The 17560-nt window shown below is 41.0% G+C and overlaps 1 protein-coding gene across 1 annotated transcript in view; it reads right to left on the reverse strand.

The window, feature by feature from the left end:
* Positions 1-17560, reverse strand: part of LOC103923990 (engulfment and cell motility protein 1) — a 160088-nt gene that overhangs the window by 131886 nt on the left and 10642 nt on the right. The window contains exons 2-4 of the mRNA XM_009332425.1: positions 14447-14487; positions 13240-13312; positions 565-615 (exon numbers count right to left, since the gene is read on the reverse strand). Coding sequence (XP_009330700.1) covers positions 565-615; positions 13240-13312; positions 14447-14487 — 165 coding nt within the window. The remainder of the gene's footprint in view (positions 1-564; positions 616-13239; positions 13313-14446; positions 14488-17560) is intronic.

The raw sequence follows: 17560 nt of genomic DNA on the forward strand, positions 1-17560 counted from the left end.
TCTGCTGTGCTTTTTCAGGAGCTGGCAAGGAAGTGGTGTTGAAAAAAATAAAACGAAAACAGTAAAATCTCAACATTACAGTTGCTGCTCACTCAATAGAAACCCAGAGAGCAGGAAAGCTCTGACCTGCTCTGACCTGAGCTGCCCAGCAGAGCTCTCCATGATTCAACTCCCAGCCTTTTCTCTTGGCTCTGAGCTCTGGGGCAGAAAAGGAGCACTTCAGTGAGGCTGCAATGCCAGCAGGGAAGCAGAGGTATCTTGGACATGAAAGCTGTTCCCAGTGGGAGAGAAGCGAGAGACAAAAAACACCCTGTTGTGCCAACCCTATCACCAAATGTCACTCAGAGATACCACCCCTGCCCCCACAACTTAAAAAAAAAAAAAAAAACAAACCAAAAAACCCTCACTACATACAGTCATCTTGTGACCACACCATCATCCTCCTTTGCAGGGGGATTGCGGGATACAGTGTGGCTACAGCTTAAAAATACATACATCAGTTCACAATGATTTACTAATCAAATCTTCACTTTGAAGGGAGAGAAGAACAGAATAACAACTCACTGGAGATGTTGTTAATCGAAGGATCGCTCCATTTTTTATTTCATTACGATTCTGAAAGAGAAAAATCCAAAAGGTTTTATTTAAGACTCACATAAAAAGATGAAACATGCATTGAGCAGAATGCCACACTAAACCACCAACAGTACTTTCCCCTGTCTGCATGCAAAAGCTTCCCTCTTTCAGTGAGCTAACATTACTATACATTATTTTCCCCACCGAGGCATACTAACATTAACTTCAAGAAATAGGTGGCTGTTCACATGATATTTAACAAATCTGAACCCTTTCAAGAATGACTTCATGTTTTTCAGAGTTTAGCTTCCACTGGCAACTTCTAAATACTTCTTTGAAATATATTGTCCATGGTGTCTGGCTCTGGTATTGTGCTACATAGTTGAGGAGTTCGTAAGTTTGCTGAAACCTGTCATTAAACATCTGCAGGATTTAAAATTTATCCCACTGGCTCTCCATTTTCTATAACAAGAACATGCTGACTTAAACCACTGGAACCAACCCACTGAGCTCTGCCACCACAACTTTGCATTCTCCCTCAAAGTAAAAAAAGCATCACTGTTAGCAGTAAGTAAAGTTTAAACATGCCATAAGTCGTTCTCCTTACCCAGCTGGCAGAAAGAGGCTGCATTAAACATTTTCTTTTGGTTAAGCTCATATAATGTGTTCAATTGAACTAAAGCTACGGGTAGATGAAAAAACTGCCATGGCATAAGCTATGGTGTACGCTCACAGTATCCTCACAACTTTGCGGGCTATGCCCATGTGCATGGTCTTCCCCTGTGGTAAGCGTAGGGGAGCCTGCCCCTCTTTCAACAAGCTACCTCCTGTTCACCACAGGTTAAGAGAATACAGTACCTAGCACAATTAACATACTAACAGGTACTGACTGTGCACAGCACAATGCACAGTCACAACTTAGTTCATGGTTCAATAGCTTGTTCATCGGCCGTTACCCTAATTCATCAAAGGAATCAGAGGAATCCCTAACAGTTTGACAGATAAGAGCTAATTTTGTTCTAAAGACCACATTGCAGGCTTTCTGCAGCCTCGTGTTTAGCCAAAAAAAAATGAAGGTGCATTTCTTCTCAGGCAATTTTTCCCAAATTCATTTCATCCTTCTTGCTCCCACTCTGATACATCTCAAATCCAAAATGCTAAAAACAGAATAAATCTTGCCTGAAACCAGGTCAAGCAGTCCCAAAATAAAACTCTAGTACACTGTCTCTTTCTTGGTACCCAAGTCCTCTGTGGGATTGGTTATAGCTATACACAAGATCATCCTCCACCCACAAACACTTCTTCACTCTAACTGAAATAATTGAAGTGCCAGACAACACAGGGGGTACAAGGGAGAAGCTTTTTTACTGCATCTTTGCTTACTTATGCATATAACTCATCTCAGCCCTTAGCAGTCTCCTCCTGCTGCAACAGCCCCAGGGAGGCCAGCCAGGCTATACTTAAGAGAGGGGCAAAAAAAGGTGAGCAGCTAAGCACAGCATGACTTCCCGCAGCACTAACGAGGTGCCAGATTTTCTCCTCTTGTAGTAAAACAGCACCAGACCCAGCTACATCTCATCATGTCTAAGGAATCTGTATGAAGTGGCAATAGTGCATTTGTGTGGTTTAATCTAAATCAGTGTTGAAACAAACTCACTTTGCAAACAGTTGTGGTGGCTTAAACTGTTACCACCTGCTGGATTTGTGGAACTGAATAAAAGTAATTACTTTAGGACAGACAGTCAGCGTATGCTAAATCTACCTCCATCAACAGCTTAGGCTAAGGCACTGGACCTCAGCTGCATTCGGCCAGAGTACATGCATGCACCTCAGCTGCGTTAGGCCAGAGTACGTGCACGCACACATACTCACAGGGTTCCATCAGCTTTACTTGGAAGGTAGCAAATCCCAGCATGCAACAATATTAAAAACAGTTAGGGAATCAGACAACACTTAAAGAACTTAAACTGTACCAATCACATTCAGAAGTGAGAGTTCACTGATATCTTTATGAAAATATTGGAGCTAAGACTGTTCTTAAACGTAAGTAAGAGCACCCACACGGGCTTATTTTTTTCAGCAGCATAACTTTAAGCTCGAAGTTTTTCATGTTTCCTGCTCTAATTAACATGAACTACCAAATCAGATGTACAAATTAGTTCATGGTTTAACAAGTTAAGCCACTTCATCTGGGCCACAATAAGCATCTCTGCAAACACCCTTAGTCCACTGTAAACATGAGGTACCAGGCTTTGTGTGAGAAGGCTACACTATGGTCTCAGAAGGTCCAAGGAGTTTCCTGAACAGCAGAGTACTACTGCAAGGCAAGGTGCCTCTCTCATCACCCTCCTGCCTGCGTGCTCCCTTTTCTACCTCGCACCAGCTCTGACACTGGACAGACCTATTTGAGGGGTCAATCGCACGATCTCACTAACCTGGCAGAAAGCAGCCCTGGCAGGGAAGAGGAGATTTTCTGTCAGGTTAATAAGCAGAAACAAGCTCTGCAAGGGTTGAGCACCAGTGCTAACCCAGGAAAGATGGTGGAACCACATCTTTGGGAGCAGGGAAGGGGTGGTGGGGGGGGAGAGAACAGGGGAAGCATGAGGCAGAATTATACCTTCTCTTTCTGGGAGCAGCAAGCTGTCAACCACAGCCCGAATTACATTATTTCACACTTGCTTCAGGCTGAAACCATGCTCCACAGTTTGTTCAATTACAGTAGTTTTGTCACAAGCTGAAACTCTAACCCATAAAAAGTTGGGCTTAACCTGATATACTCTCTACAGTGCCATGCATGCAGGTTAAAAAAATAAACCTCTAATTACATAAGGACACTTATAGATTGCATAGATTGAATCTACACCAATCTAGCAAGTGAAAACTACCTTGTTAAAAATACACTATTTCTCTATAGTCAGAGGAATTTAAAAACAAGTGGAAAAAGGGAAGCCGATAACCTGGTTGAAGTTCAGATACCACATATAGGTAAACAAGAGAAGTACTATTCTCCAGAGCCACCATATGTCAGCAGGTTACATATAAAATAGCAGGGGAAAAAGAGCACACATAAAAGCATCACTGGAAGTTTGATTTGGGGTCTTTCTGTTTATTTATCAAGCCGAGTCTGAAACACCAAAGCTTTCAGACTTGAAGTTGAGATGCCTGTCAGACCCCTCAGCACACGAAGCACAAAAGACCCTTCTCTCATCACGCCTGGTTCAGAGCAAAGTGCGTAAGTCTGCCCTATACCGTAAATTCAATTACTGCTATCACAAGAGATAAAGAGCTCATCTTCAACTCCTGATTTAGACAAAGGCTTAAGGAAAACTGCCCATGCCTTCTCTCTGAAAGTATTCAAAGCATCAAGTCTCTAAAACAGCAGGCTAGCCAAAACTTGAAAAGGGTTAGCTGTTCCCCAATCAAAAATCCAATTTTGTTTATCCATTCTAAATAATGACTTAAGCGCCTACCAAGAAACAGTGTGTAAGTGTACAATTAAGCCAAGAGGATTTCCTACATTAGCTGTGTGATGCAGTAGTCGGCATGCCAGTTAATTTCAATTGCAACATTTACACACAGTTAATCTGCTTAGTATTAGGGACAGCATCCTGTGGATTTCTTTTCCAGGATAACAGAACATCATTCCAACACAGCAGCCTGGCTTTGGCAATCATACTCATAAGCACCACTGCTATTCAGGACAGGGCACACTACCACCAAAAAGCTCTTCCAAGACATTTCTGATCTGTTTATCAAGTGTACATCAGGTTTGCAGATATTGTTCATGCTGTTGATGTGTATTAGGGAAGCTTATTCCTGGGCATAGAGGGAACTAGTGAAACAGCACTATCCAAAATGCCCCTAAAAAAACTCTGTAACAAGAAAATAGGTTTATTATAAATGTTACTTAGGACTAAGACAGCAGTTATATTATGGATACAAATAAGCCCCATTTGCAATATTATATCTAGCAAGAGTCTACATTCGCTAGATGATTTTATTCTAATTGAGCAGGTAGTATTTCCAAGCATCATACTGCTGCATGACTCTTTCCAAGCCGAGTTTTCAATTAGACAGACAAGTGAAAACACATAAACAACAAAACACAGCAAGAAGTAGAGGATACGTGGACAGTTCGCCATGTGTTCACATCTTAGGGCTCTCTGACTTCCATCTCCACCAGCTGGAGCAACATGAACCTACATTATCTGCCACCAGATTCTGTTCCTTCTCAAAGCTCTGCCTTTACTGTGCCATAGGCTATTTTGCCCAAAACACATGCAGGAGACTTGCATAGACTTGCATCTATAAAGCAGGCCTCAAACATTAACAGGGTCCACCAAACCATGGAGAGGGATGAAGGTATGTGAATTCACGTTCAAAAAATCCTATCAAAACAGTCAAGCCATTTATTCAGAGCTTTGCTGGAGACACACTTTGGAAAACTTACCAAGCAAAATTAAAGTTTCTTTTGCCATGTATTTGTCTTATCGTTTCAATAATCTGTTATACCCAGCAAAATGCCTCAAGATTCAGCTCACTGTAACTGGTTGGAATGGAATGTTTTCTTAACATATTTGAGGAAGACCTAGAAGCATTGGTTCCCATGGTTATAGCTCGCTCAGCACTATTCTTTAACCTTGACCAAACAGCTTCCTTCAGACTTCTCTAACTGGGCTAAAGAATAACAGTCAAGAAATCTAAAATTCTTCATGCATTTATATAATTAAGTAACAGATTCTTCCCTATTTCCATACTACTATTATTTTATTACACCTTCCTCCAAATTGACACAACAACAGAAAAATTAAGAGCTATGAAATGTACTTTAAGTTAGTGACTCCATAACATTTTCATGAGGATGAGTTTGGGCAAGTAGTAAATAAGGACAAAATGATACATAATAGAGTTCATTTCTAAGTCAACAACTCAGGAAAGAGAAGCAAAGTCCTTGTTGGCAGATCTCCCTTAAAGCACTGACTCAATGTGCTACAGCAGCCAGTAAACACTGGACGTCATCAGAAGTGATACTGTGAACTAGAGGGCATCATTTTGCCACGACACAAGAACTTCATGCACCCATATGCAGGGCACTGTGTGCAGTTCTGATCTTCACATCTTAAGGAGGTCACAATAGTGTCAGTGAAAATGCAGAGAAAAGCAAGTGAAATGCCCAGTGGTATTGAGCAGCTGGCTCACGAGGCAAGGTCTCCTCAGTTTGGAGGGACAAAGGCCAGAGGAGGGAAAGTAGTGGACAAACTGAATGCAGAACTGTTGTTATCAAATCCTGCAGTATGAGAACTAGGAGGTAACTTGATGAAAGCAGTAAGGGATCAGTTTAAAGCAGATGAAGAATGTACCTCTTCATTCAGCAGGCAGTGAACTTCTTGAGCTTGCTGTCACAAGAGTTTGTGAAAGCAGGCAGTACCAGCAGGTTCAAGAAGAGATGAAAGAATTTCATGGCCCTTATACGGACACTAAATGGACTAAGTGTAGATACAGCCTCTAACACCTGTAGCACAACAAATGCAAACGCAAATGAAGCAGGAAGGGAGTGAAAGCCATCATCAGATCACAACCCATTTGCTACTGTTACAGCTGGAGATAGACTATGAGGTTAGATATAACATTCGGCTGACTTGGTAGGAAGTTTAAAAGCTTTAGTAAGATGAGAGTTAAGAGATATAGGTAATTATCAATATTGTACTACTTGGCATGACAGGACTGTACTGTTTTAGAAGAAGTACTGAGGCAATTAATCTTGTGATAAAATTCCTTTTCTGGGAAGCTGCTGGAAACAGGGAGAATGTCTTCTAGTTTTTCATGTTAGAACTTGATGACAGCATTTTCCTTAAAAAAAAAATAAAGTGTTGGTAGTTTGGCTGAATTTTCTAAAAAGAGGAAGTTTTCTGCATGTTGTTTATCTACCCCTACTCAAGGATTACAGAAGCTAGTAAATAAACCAAGTTACACCAGTGGTGCAGTTTCAGGGTATACCTAATCCAGTGCAACTCCACAGCCCTCTGGAGGCACAATTCTGCACATATCCTTCTAGTGTGTGGGCTCCCAACACTTTCCTTACATCAGATCTACCAACATGCAGCAGCACGGTCAACCACCTAACCTTAAAGAAGTTACCTCTTCCTCTCCCCTTCGTTCACAAAAAGGAGGGGTGGGGGTAGAAATCCAGGTTTTTTTTCTTCTGCCAGATCCATGATGCAAACCAACTCACCTTCCAGCAGTAGTCACTAGGATGCTAGAGAAGTGACGGGAATGAAGCAAGGGACGGGGAGAAGAAAGCTCAACTACCTTTTTCTCCAGCAACCCACAGGTACATCAGCTTGAAAGCCACTGAAACCACATCCTAAGAAAAAGTCCATACTTTGTATGATTTACTCATCTTCAGGTGGAGTGATCTACGAGGACAACATTATCAGGTACCACTTGCTCTGCAGAGCAGCAGTGGCATTACACTGTGGGCAGACATCCTTCTGACATATTAGAACAAGTTACACACAAGTTATTTTTAACCTGGATTAGTTTCCCAATTCAAGCAAGCACACAGACACACAGACAGTTGTACCAGTAACACGGAAGGGGTGGGCAGATAACAAGCAGCCCCATCAGTCTCTGATAAGTTGGAACATAAGAGCTGTGCCCTGCAAAATAGACATCAGGAAATGACAGACTTAGCTGGGCTCATACTATTGTCAGTGAGATCATGTGGGGAAATCAGAATAGGGAACCAGTATGGACACCAAAAAAAGAAAACCAAAACAAAACAAATAAGGATTGTCAAATTGAAGTCAGTTCTTCGATGCAGTTCACCCAACGCATTCACCCACAGCACCACTTGTTTAAGGGGAAGCCTGCAGGTGCTTGTGCTTCTCTACCATGTACGTCCTACTCCTAGTCCCTTGCCTGAGCCCTTCCTCTCAGACACAGAGACACTGTAGGTAAAACATCCCTTCTCCATTTGTGACTACAGTCAGAATTTGCCAACAAGTTCATTCCACATCAGCCTAAGCCAGTTCCACAAGCAACTGAGGGACATAACAGCTCACAGCTGTTAAAAAGAGCAAAGTTTCATTCCTCTTCCTACCCTTCCTTTAACTTCTTCCTTCTCTGCAGCCCATTCCTGGACATGATTCAAGGGTCCTGCCCCACCATTACATCAGATCAGGCAGACTTTTTGTTAAGCAAATTTAATGAACTAAAGTGGCACAAAATGATCCCCCCTTATTACCACCTCCAAAAATTGTCAAAAAAAAAATAAAAATGCTGCAAACAGCAAAAATGAAGTGGCAGGATCTCATGGGGAAGGGGAGAAGAAATCAGAGCTGTCCCCTTTCAGCAGTGAACTGTGATGTCTGTTCACCGCACCTTGTAAAACTACCCATCTATCTAAATAGGTCATTCTTTAATTATGAAGACGATTTAAAGAGCATTTTTCTGTCAGCCAGATCTTAAACAGAACTGTTTGCTATCAGTTGAACCCTAACAGTCGCACTGTGCCTGTGGTATACCATACCTATCTTCAAGTGCTGTAACAGAAAGACAAACCTTTTCAGAGCCTTTCCCCTCTAGTGATTACTTGCGAGGCAAAATTACAAACTAAATTCAAGAAAATAAATACCTACACAGCTTTTTAAAAAAACACTTGATCCATCCCATCAGCCTTGATGTGGAACTAAGGAACTAAATAGAAGATAATGTCATGCCAAATATTTAAAATGGAGGCAAGCAGAAGAATTAAGCTGTTCATGCTGGGGCCAGAAAGTGTAACAGGTCGACAGGACAGAATTATTTTATTTGGAAAATTTAGCATAAACCTAAAAGTCCTACAAAATGAGTCCAAAAACTAGGACTAATTTGCCAAAAGAAGGATGACCACTGTTCTTGAAGTCAGCCTGAATGAAGCAGGATTGAAAGTGATTTAGTGTACGGATACTCAAGTTTTACTTCTGTTCACTGGAGAAATATACTAGTGTCCACTAGTTTTTACTGGAGTCCACAGGGCAATGTTACCAGCATCCATCAAGCAGGCAGGAGCACAGCCACTCTGACTCCATGTGCTGCCCTTATTGTTAGGAATTTCTGCAGGGCTGTGCAGATGCCCCAAAATAGTAAGAAATTTGTGAATATGAAGGACATACCATATGTCCTACCGGTGGCAGAGAAAAGGGAAAGTTGGGCATAGTTTGGGTCCAGGTCAAATCCGGATTGGAATCTGCCATTTATGTAGCATTACTAACAAATGTATTATCAAGAGTAATGCAAAATGGCAAATGAGAGGAACAGATCACTTAATACATTTCCCCAGTTCCCAGGCTTCATGCTACTTCCCATTCTCAGCTGCTTACAAAGTACCAGGCCCTTCAGTGAATCAGAAACCTTCATTATTGAGAATGTTTACTTCCAACTCACTGAAGTTCAATTAATCAGTGAAAACAGATGAAAACTAAAAACGTGAAAGAAAAAACCTCCAAAAAACCCCAACCCTACAAGTGGCTCATTTCTTGTCCTGTCATTTGCATACACTCCCACACAGGGAGCCAGTAATGGCGTGGTGGAATTTCACATGAATATACAATTACAGGTTGTTTTCAGCAAGAAATAGGTCACAAGCAAAAGCACCTTTGAGAAAGAACAAACATCAGAGACTCTACCCAGGTTCCCAGCTCAGGGAAGGCGGGGGATAGAAAGATGTCCTATCTGCAAACACAGCAGAGCGCTGAGTAATGACAACAAAAGCAAGGTGGGGGCAGCTCCCTTTGCAAAATAGCACAAAAGTCTCTCAAAATTAATGGAGGGAACTCAGTGTCTGCTCTCCTCCACCTCATGCAATAACACATAGGAATGAAAGGGAAACGTGGGAGTCAGGAATGAAGGAGGAAAAACACAGGGAGTCTTCACAGGCATCAGATGTAAAAAACTGAACACAATGAAATTGTGACTGAATAAAAATGGACTGCAGTCAATAAACAGATGAATGAAATGTCCTTCCATTTAAAAGATAACATAAAAACGGCACCAGTATCATCACTGTGTGCTGAACATAGCTCGGAGCTGGCTCACAAAGCTCCTCAGCAAGAGCGAGCTAGCCTTTTCTTAGTTGCTCTGGTGCAGGGTTAAGAGCCACATTCTCCCTCCAGCAGCGAAGCCAGCTTGAAACACTGTTCTTCCTCAGCCCCGCACTCCCGCAAGGTCCCCTTGCTGATAAACACCTTCAGATGTGAAAAAGAACCATTTTTGAGGCTGCGCTGTCATCTGAACAGCTGTGATGATCCAGCTCCTTCACCACCTTTTTGTTTTTAGAGACTGAATTTGAGCTAATAATGATCCCTCCCAGACCCAGAGCCCACAGTGGGCAGTGCAGACGCACAAACGGATCTAGAGGAGCCAGACCATGTCTGCAAGGCCAAGAGTGAGCAGCGATAAGGGACCAGGCATACCCACCAACGTGCTGCATGAGCCACTCGGATGTCTGTCCCTAGATTCCTAATACTGCCAGCAGAGGAACACAGTGGACAGATATCCAAGGTGTGGTTTTCAGCCCAGGAACGCACATAGCATACAACATTATACAGCCATTTTCCACTCTTCATATAGCATTTTCTGTTCTAAACCTGAGCTCGTCCAGGCTATAGTGTTCCTGAGTTATTACGCCTGATGTACACAAGCATCTATTCAGGTACAACCTGGACAGATTAAAGTAAAGGTGGCTTTTTTATTCTCTATTATATAGTACCTAGCACAATGAGATCCTGATTCAGAAGTCAGGCTTTTAGATGTTTGACCTACCAAAGAAATGCCCCTCCATGGTAAGTAAGACCTTTAAAAAAAAAAAGACACACCTATTAATGTAATTAAAAAATCAAATACATTGTGATCAAAACACCAGCTAGGCTTGAGCTTAGGCACTATGCCTGCTTCGTTTTCTTCTTCACATAACCTCTCATTTTATTTCTCCCATTTTTTAAAAAAACTACTAAAATACATTATTAATAATTTCCACTGCACTTTCAGGGGCACAGATGTAGCCAAACCGGAAGACCAGAGGCAGCAGTCCAAATTGCATCTGCTGTGATAAACCCTATCTCTAGTAGGAACCCTGGCTGACTCAAGATTTGTTAAAAGACCGCCCTTATACTGTCTGAAGGAGTTATTGCTACTGCTGTAGAGGCATTTTTCCAAATAATACAGCCAGAAAAAAAAAAGTAAGAGACAGAACTGCTTGGGCGTTGTATTTATTTATGTATGTTATAATCAGGAAATATAGGTCAGCTACAAAAGATAAAGAGTTCTGCATATGACAACCAAAACACAGATGCGCTGTTTGCCACCCAAAAACAAAAATATAATTGTAAGCCATGTGTTGACAGTCCCACATTTGTAACGTTTTCACTTCAGAGTTTCTTGTTACTTTGTACAGGAATTCATTAATTGCTTTTCTTTCTGGTAACTTTAAACATGGCGATATTTTAAAAAGGCATCTCTACCTGGAAGGCCATAAATCAGCAGTCACCCAGGCTCTGCAGAAACATGACCTATACATAATGTTTTCTGCATATGTACAAACATACAATTCATCTTCGAGAGCAGTGAAAAATATTTACTTATTAGAAGCTGTCACTGTCACAAAAGAGCTCTGCTCATGTCCTAGTAAGAGGCAGACTAAAGCAATGTGGGCTTTAACAATTAGTGTTGCAGCTTCATCGAAGTGCACGTGTTTGTCCTCATGCCTGCTGTTTTTCGTGTTTTAATTCAGAAAGCAACAATATCCTACTGCACACAAATGAGGGAAAGTATGTAGATGGGGTGATGGCCTATATAAGCCTCTCTTTATAGCCACTATCCAATAAGCAGTGATAAACAGTGAACAATATCTAATAAAAGTCACAGACATCTGAGTAATACTGGTGGCATTTAGAGCTTTTCTCTCTTATTTATGTGACTCAGTCAAACACTCTGCATATTTTCAGTCGGGAATAAACAAATTCAAAGTCCTCTCTGCAGTACAATCCAAAATGTTCTAGAAGACCATCATTTTCCACCCTTATTGCAAGTTAAAGGCAGCCAAAAGCCATCAGACTTCCTTTTATGCGTAACAGAAAACATTTCTCCAAAGCCGCAGGATCCTACCCACCAAAGGTGGAGGCAAAGCCTGGAAGATTCCTCCAATTGTATCAGGACAAATTCCTTCAACAAGCCCAAGTATTTGCTCAATCTGTACAATCAGAGTTTAAATGCCAACAGGCAAGTTCAATTGTGCCTGGCTTCTTGGAATATGTTGTGTCACAATTCTGGGCAATTAGCAATTGATTTGGGTGGAAGCAAAACACAGCAGTCAATAATTACTTCAACAGTTTTCCTTGTGTTGGCCTTTGAAGTGTCTGTCAATTGAAACTTGAAATGAAAGGAGAAAAAACACACAAGGGAAAAAGGGGAGATCCCAAAACAAACTGAACTGTGACACATTGAGAAGGTTGTCCAGGATGACAAACAGTTAAATGAAAAACTGAAACTGGTCTGCTAAAAAAAAAGAAAAAAAAAAGGCACTCTTATGAGCAACTGCTCTAGCTGTCTTGCTAAATTTAGTCTTTCTAAATGCTTAACTGTGCCTAAGTTCCCTTTATTTCTTGGGTGGGGGTAAGAATTACAGCAAGAGAAAAGTTAGTTCACATCTCAGCTGGGTTTAGCAGACCCTAAACAACTGTAAAATGCAAAACAAAACCAAAAGACCCTTCAGCTTAAGAGTAAGCCAAACTAAAGTGATAAAAAGGGTAAGCAAGAGGCATCTATGTCTATGCAGCTAAGCTCAGGTCTATTTAGTTCAAAATCCACTGAGGTTACGGAATCTGCATGAGAACTTCAGCAGGTTTTGAACAGTGCTCTTTTCCCATTGCTTAGAAATTGTACAATTGTACCTCTGCAGCACTAATGTGTACACTCTTCCAAACAATTTTTTTTTTTCTCTAGAATTTCAGTAATTTCAGCAATTCTACCAGTAAGGCTAGGAATGAATGTACTACTTGTACATTCATCTCGTTCAGATGAGCACGTCCCATTTATTTAGACTAGGCATTCCATTTCTATTACAGCTACAGCCATTTCATTACTCTGTGCTGAAATCATTACATCACTTCATGAATCACCTATTGCCACGCTATCTGGGGACCAAAAAAATAAGCCAACGTAACATACAGAACTGGAAAAGGACAAGACAGCAGGCAGGAAGGAGTAGCAAATACCACATGGTCACTCAAACTTATTTCTACCTGATCAGCCGAAGAGGGAAGTGACATCCACTGAAGGTCTCCTCAGACTTCAGAGCCCTTCGTGTTTTACATATTTCAATTTCCTATACACTACTTATCAGCAGAATACTAAACATGCACAAATACCAAAGCTGAAGGGCTCAGTGCTGAAGTCTCAAACTCAACAGACATGAAGGCCTTGGCACATTCAAACTTTTATTTGCCTTTCCAAACAGAAGAAATCAGTGCAAAATCATTAAACTAGGTCTCCCAGTACCTACCCTCTCATTGGCATTACATGACAGAAAATACTCCACATTTTTATATATTTTAATTTAAAATAAATTATTGTGGCAAACGTTTTGATAGGCTATGCAAGAATTGTGTTGAATGATTTACCTACCTTCTCTGTGATGTAGAAATTAGAACTATCAGCATGCTGCAGTGCAAATTGATCATGATTTGCAAGAGACCACCTTAGAAATATGAAAATAAATTAATCACAAAAGGAAATCTTAAAAACTCAGAAAGTACCCTTTACATAATTTTAGTGTGATCAAACAAGGGCTTGTCATTCCCATGTATTTCTCATACTTTTCTATAGCTTTCAATGATGAGTTCCAAAGTTTAAGATAAAAGCATGCTTACAAAGGGAAAACTTCAGTACAAATACATCCTATAAATGAGATTTTCCCTTTCAATATCTGAAACAAAGCCCTAAACTTGACCATGGTCAAGAAAGAAATTACATAACAAATACCTTCCTTCCAAGGCAAAGATAAAAAGGGGAGGAGGGAAGAAAAACTACTTTGTCGCTACAGTGACACTTCAGTACTCCAAAAATAAGTTGATAATGATCTGATATTCATTCTAGATCTATAAAAAATAGCAATCATAATTTTTGCTTGCAGTAAACAAGATCACTAAATCACTAAACAGACAAAAAAAATTTACAGCACCAGGATTTTATGCTAGCTTATACAATACCCAATGCATACAGTATTAAGTTGATATATTACATTACACATAAAATACCACCTTTTTAACTCAGCAGCAATTTGATGAATATAAACTAGTTTCTCCTCTGTGGTAGCACTTGCTTAAAACAGCAGTTTTTTCCCCAAATATTAACATATTAAAACTAAAGCAAGATATTTCTCTTAGCCAATTATTAGTTCATATCGCAGGACTTGTGATTAATATTTCAGTTTCATGTGATCAGTCACATCAACTGGACCAGCTTACAGTAGCCACTAGACCCAGAAATCAAAGCCACAATCAGTGCTTTAGTTCCTTAACCCATGAACTGCAGGGGCCACAAGCGTAAAGGGAGCAGCTAAAATGCATCTCTGTGCGGAAAAGCAACAAACAGTCTAAATGAGAGCCACCCACATGATGGAGATGCTCTGCTAGGAACCTCATCTTGCAAGTAATTGATCCAAAATACACTGCAAATTCAAAATCTGAAGATAAAACTACTAAAAGATTTAAGAAACTAATGACTAGTCATACAGGATATCTAGATTTTCTTAAAAAAAAAAATAATCTCCTGGTTGGTTTAATAACTCAAAAAGTATAGTATCTAGTATGTACTATATGGCAGAACTTACCCATCGCAGACTTCTTTTATTATGGAGGACAGTGGCTTTTTCTGGTTAAGGAAAAAAGAAAGAAAGAAAAAAAAAAATCACCGAATTGGAACAGCCCTGAGCTCTTAAAATATGATTCCAAAGCCACTAACTGCAAAGAACAAAACAAGTTAGTAGTATTTCATTTTTTTGTTTAATATCAAGCTTGATAGGACCCAAAAATTTTCTGCTGTTTTGGTCTGATAATCTATAAAGACAGTAATTCTACACATACGCATGGTGACATTATTAGTCCTTTTTGTCAACGTTAACCCATACAGCACCAACTCAGCTTCGCAACTGAGAAATCAAAGGGTCTTTTGTGTACACTGCATCTCGTTACCCAGCAGAAACAGAAGATTTAGATATCAACATGAGCGTTTTTCAGGAATGACATCTGAAGCAAGATGACAGTCAATATTTTTAAGCTTTCTTTTGTCCCTTTCAGATATGGTCATATGATGACAGTAACCCTCTCTCCTAAGTACACATATGCAGGTTCCCCTCTGATAAAACACCAGCTGGAAGGTGTTAAGATCCCAGATGTATCAGTTCTGCTTTGTTCTCTACATCTGCAAGCACGAGCATTTGGACTGACTGAAAACGACTCTGTTGCTTTGGGTCCCAAAATAGAAGGAACAGCCTAGCCTGTTGCAACGCTCTGAACGTTGTTATAAATGCAGGGTGCACACGCAAGTGTTTTTAGAAGATTGTTGGCTAAAAGAAAATGCATCTTTATAGATGCAACATAGATGAAGTTGCATGGCAAAAAGAAACAGACCAAATTTCACTTTTGGGTGACTACTGAGCCTTTCTTCTCCAATACTGGATGACCACACAATATCACACAGATCTGTTGCTTCATGAAAATTCCCCAAATCACCTGAACAGCACAGGAGTCTCCTCTCTATTTATTTCCAATAATCACAGTTCACTGAATTCTTAAAAACCAAACAAAACAACCAAAAACCAAAAACCACACCATACAACAACCCATAAACCAATACTGTTGCCAAAAGAAGTCTCCCCTTAGTGTTTATGGAAAAGCGATTAGGCTAAAAATAACTCAGTAGCAGGCTGCATAATGGGGAGGGAGAATTGTTTTTCTCTTGGATTTGTTTTCTGAACTGCGTCATTGCACAGACAGAAGACCAGAGACGGGAATCCCTCATCAGGTCAGATTCAGGGAAGGTTTTGTTATTCCAATAGCCAAGTCAACTAAGCCAGTTTATAAACACAGAAAAGTGTAACATAAGATCATTTTAATCAAATATGAATAAAAGCATCTGCTGAAAGGATCCTGTCCCCCCCTTGCCATACCCTCTTAGCCCTTGGTTTCCATCCTTCCTCTTTCACTGCCATTACTATTTTCACATGAACACCCAGATGAGCCACATCAGGGAACATGACCAAACTAAAAATTGGCCCAGTAAAAAGGAAAAAAATAGTTTTCATCTGGATGGCCTCATCTGACTTCCTATGTGCCTAAATGACTAGCAAATACTGGCACATGGCAGAAGAGGCAAGAAGCATGAAACTGCTCCCTTCTGCAGCAGCCAACATGTCCTTTCTCCACAGCAGCTTTTCTCCGTTGTGCTGGCTCAGCTGTTTGCATAGCCATAGCCAGGCTGCGAAGCAGATCACACGAGAAAGAAAAAGAGTGGTTTCTTCCCCACAGATTTTAGCCTGACCAGTTCCTCAGTCTGAATTAGTGTCATTTATATGTGGCTGCGTTGACCTGCTGTCCTCCTCCACGAGGGGTTTTGTAGCTTCTGCAATCCTGTGAAAGCAACCCCTTCTTCCAACTGCTCTCTTCCCTCTAGCCTTCCCCAAAAGATAAAACCCCATTTTTCAGGAGAGATAGAGGGGAAAAGGGAGCAGCCAAGTTTGTCTGGAGCAGGATAATGTCAGTTTGCCATCCAGCACACGTGTGCCAGCCTGCGGGTGAGCTGCTGCCAAGCGGAGAGTACAGCTCTGCACGCCGCCTCCCCTTCTCTCCTCAGGATGCTACTGCAGGTCCCGCTCCTGTATTTCCATATTGTGACAAAACTTGTATCTGGGATATTAATTCCTTTTACAAAGTTAATTGATATCAGCTAAGAGATTGAATACAATGGAGAACAAAAAGAGTAACTGCCTCTCTTCCCCATTATTTCTCATAGGAACTATAGCTTCCCATTGGAAACTATGACAACCCAACCTGGCAATAGCATAAACACCGGGAAGGCTGTATACAATTACATTCCAAATCATTATTTTGGTACTTCTAAGTCCTCTACACCATTAGCTTTTATGTCCTTTCTCAGTCCTACTCATCTCCTTCCCCCTTTTCCTATTCTATACCGCCTTTGCATTATTATATGACATTATTTGAAATGAAAAACTTAAGACAAAACAAAAAAAACCCAAGCAACAAATCAGCTAGATTAGCTGAAATTATTAAATTTATAAAATTGATTAGACAGTTAAAGGAAAACAAAATGGGTTTTCAACAATAAAAATTATTAATACAGCCAGCCTTTCACGTACTGCTTTGTCCTCCTGTGGTACTATTGCTACAACGCTAAAGTGACTAAGTACCACTCAGTTATCAGCACCAGGATGAAAAAAAAGCGGAACTCTCCTGGGATAGAAAGTTTGCAATTAGTAATTTGATAGCGTTAGAGTGAGGTTTACAAATTAATAAATGTAAAATAAATACCACTGCAATCCTAATAAGCTGCTGATCCTGATCATCCCTTGGGCTGCACCCCCCCTAAATATAAGTCTCCAGACAAAATACTTTCCCCTTCCCTACCAAGCAGATAAATTGTCACCAGCACCCTGTCCACAGCTGTAAGTGGGATGTCGCTGAAAGCAGGCGAGGGCTGCCACGACTCCCTCTGTGCAATCGCTCTGGTGGGGTCTGGTAAGCGCGGGCTGCGGGAAGGCTCTGGCAGGCGGCACGCCGATCAGGCAGCGGCAGCACTCCTGCCGCTTTGCCGGCGCACGGCCAGGCCTCCCTGCCAACAAAACCCTTATTTGCTCTGGAAGTGAGAGGCAGGCGAGCGACCAGCTCCCGCAGCCCCTTCCCAGCCAGCTCGCAGTCGTGTCCAG

Source organism: Pygoscelis adeliae, unplaced genomic scaffold (assembly GCF_000699105.1).
Source record: "Pygoscelis adeliae isolate BGI_AS28 unplaced genomic scaffold, ASM69910v1 Scaffold58, whole genome shotgun sequence".
NCBI lineage: Eukaryota > Metazoa > Chordata > Aves > Sphenisciformes > Spheniscidae > Pygoscelis > Pygoscelis adeliae.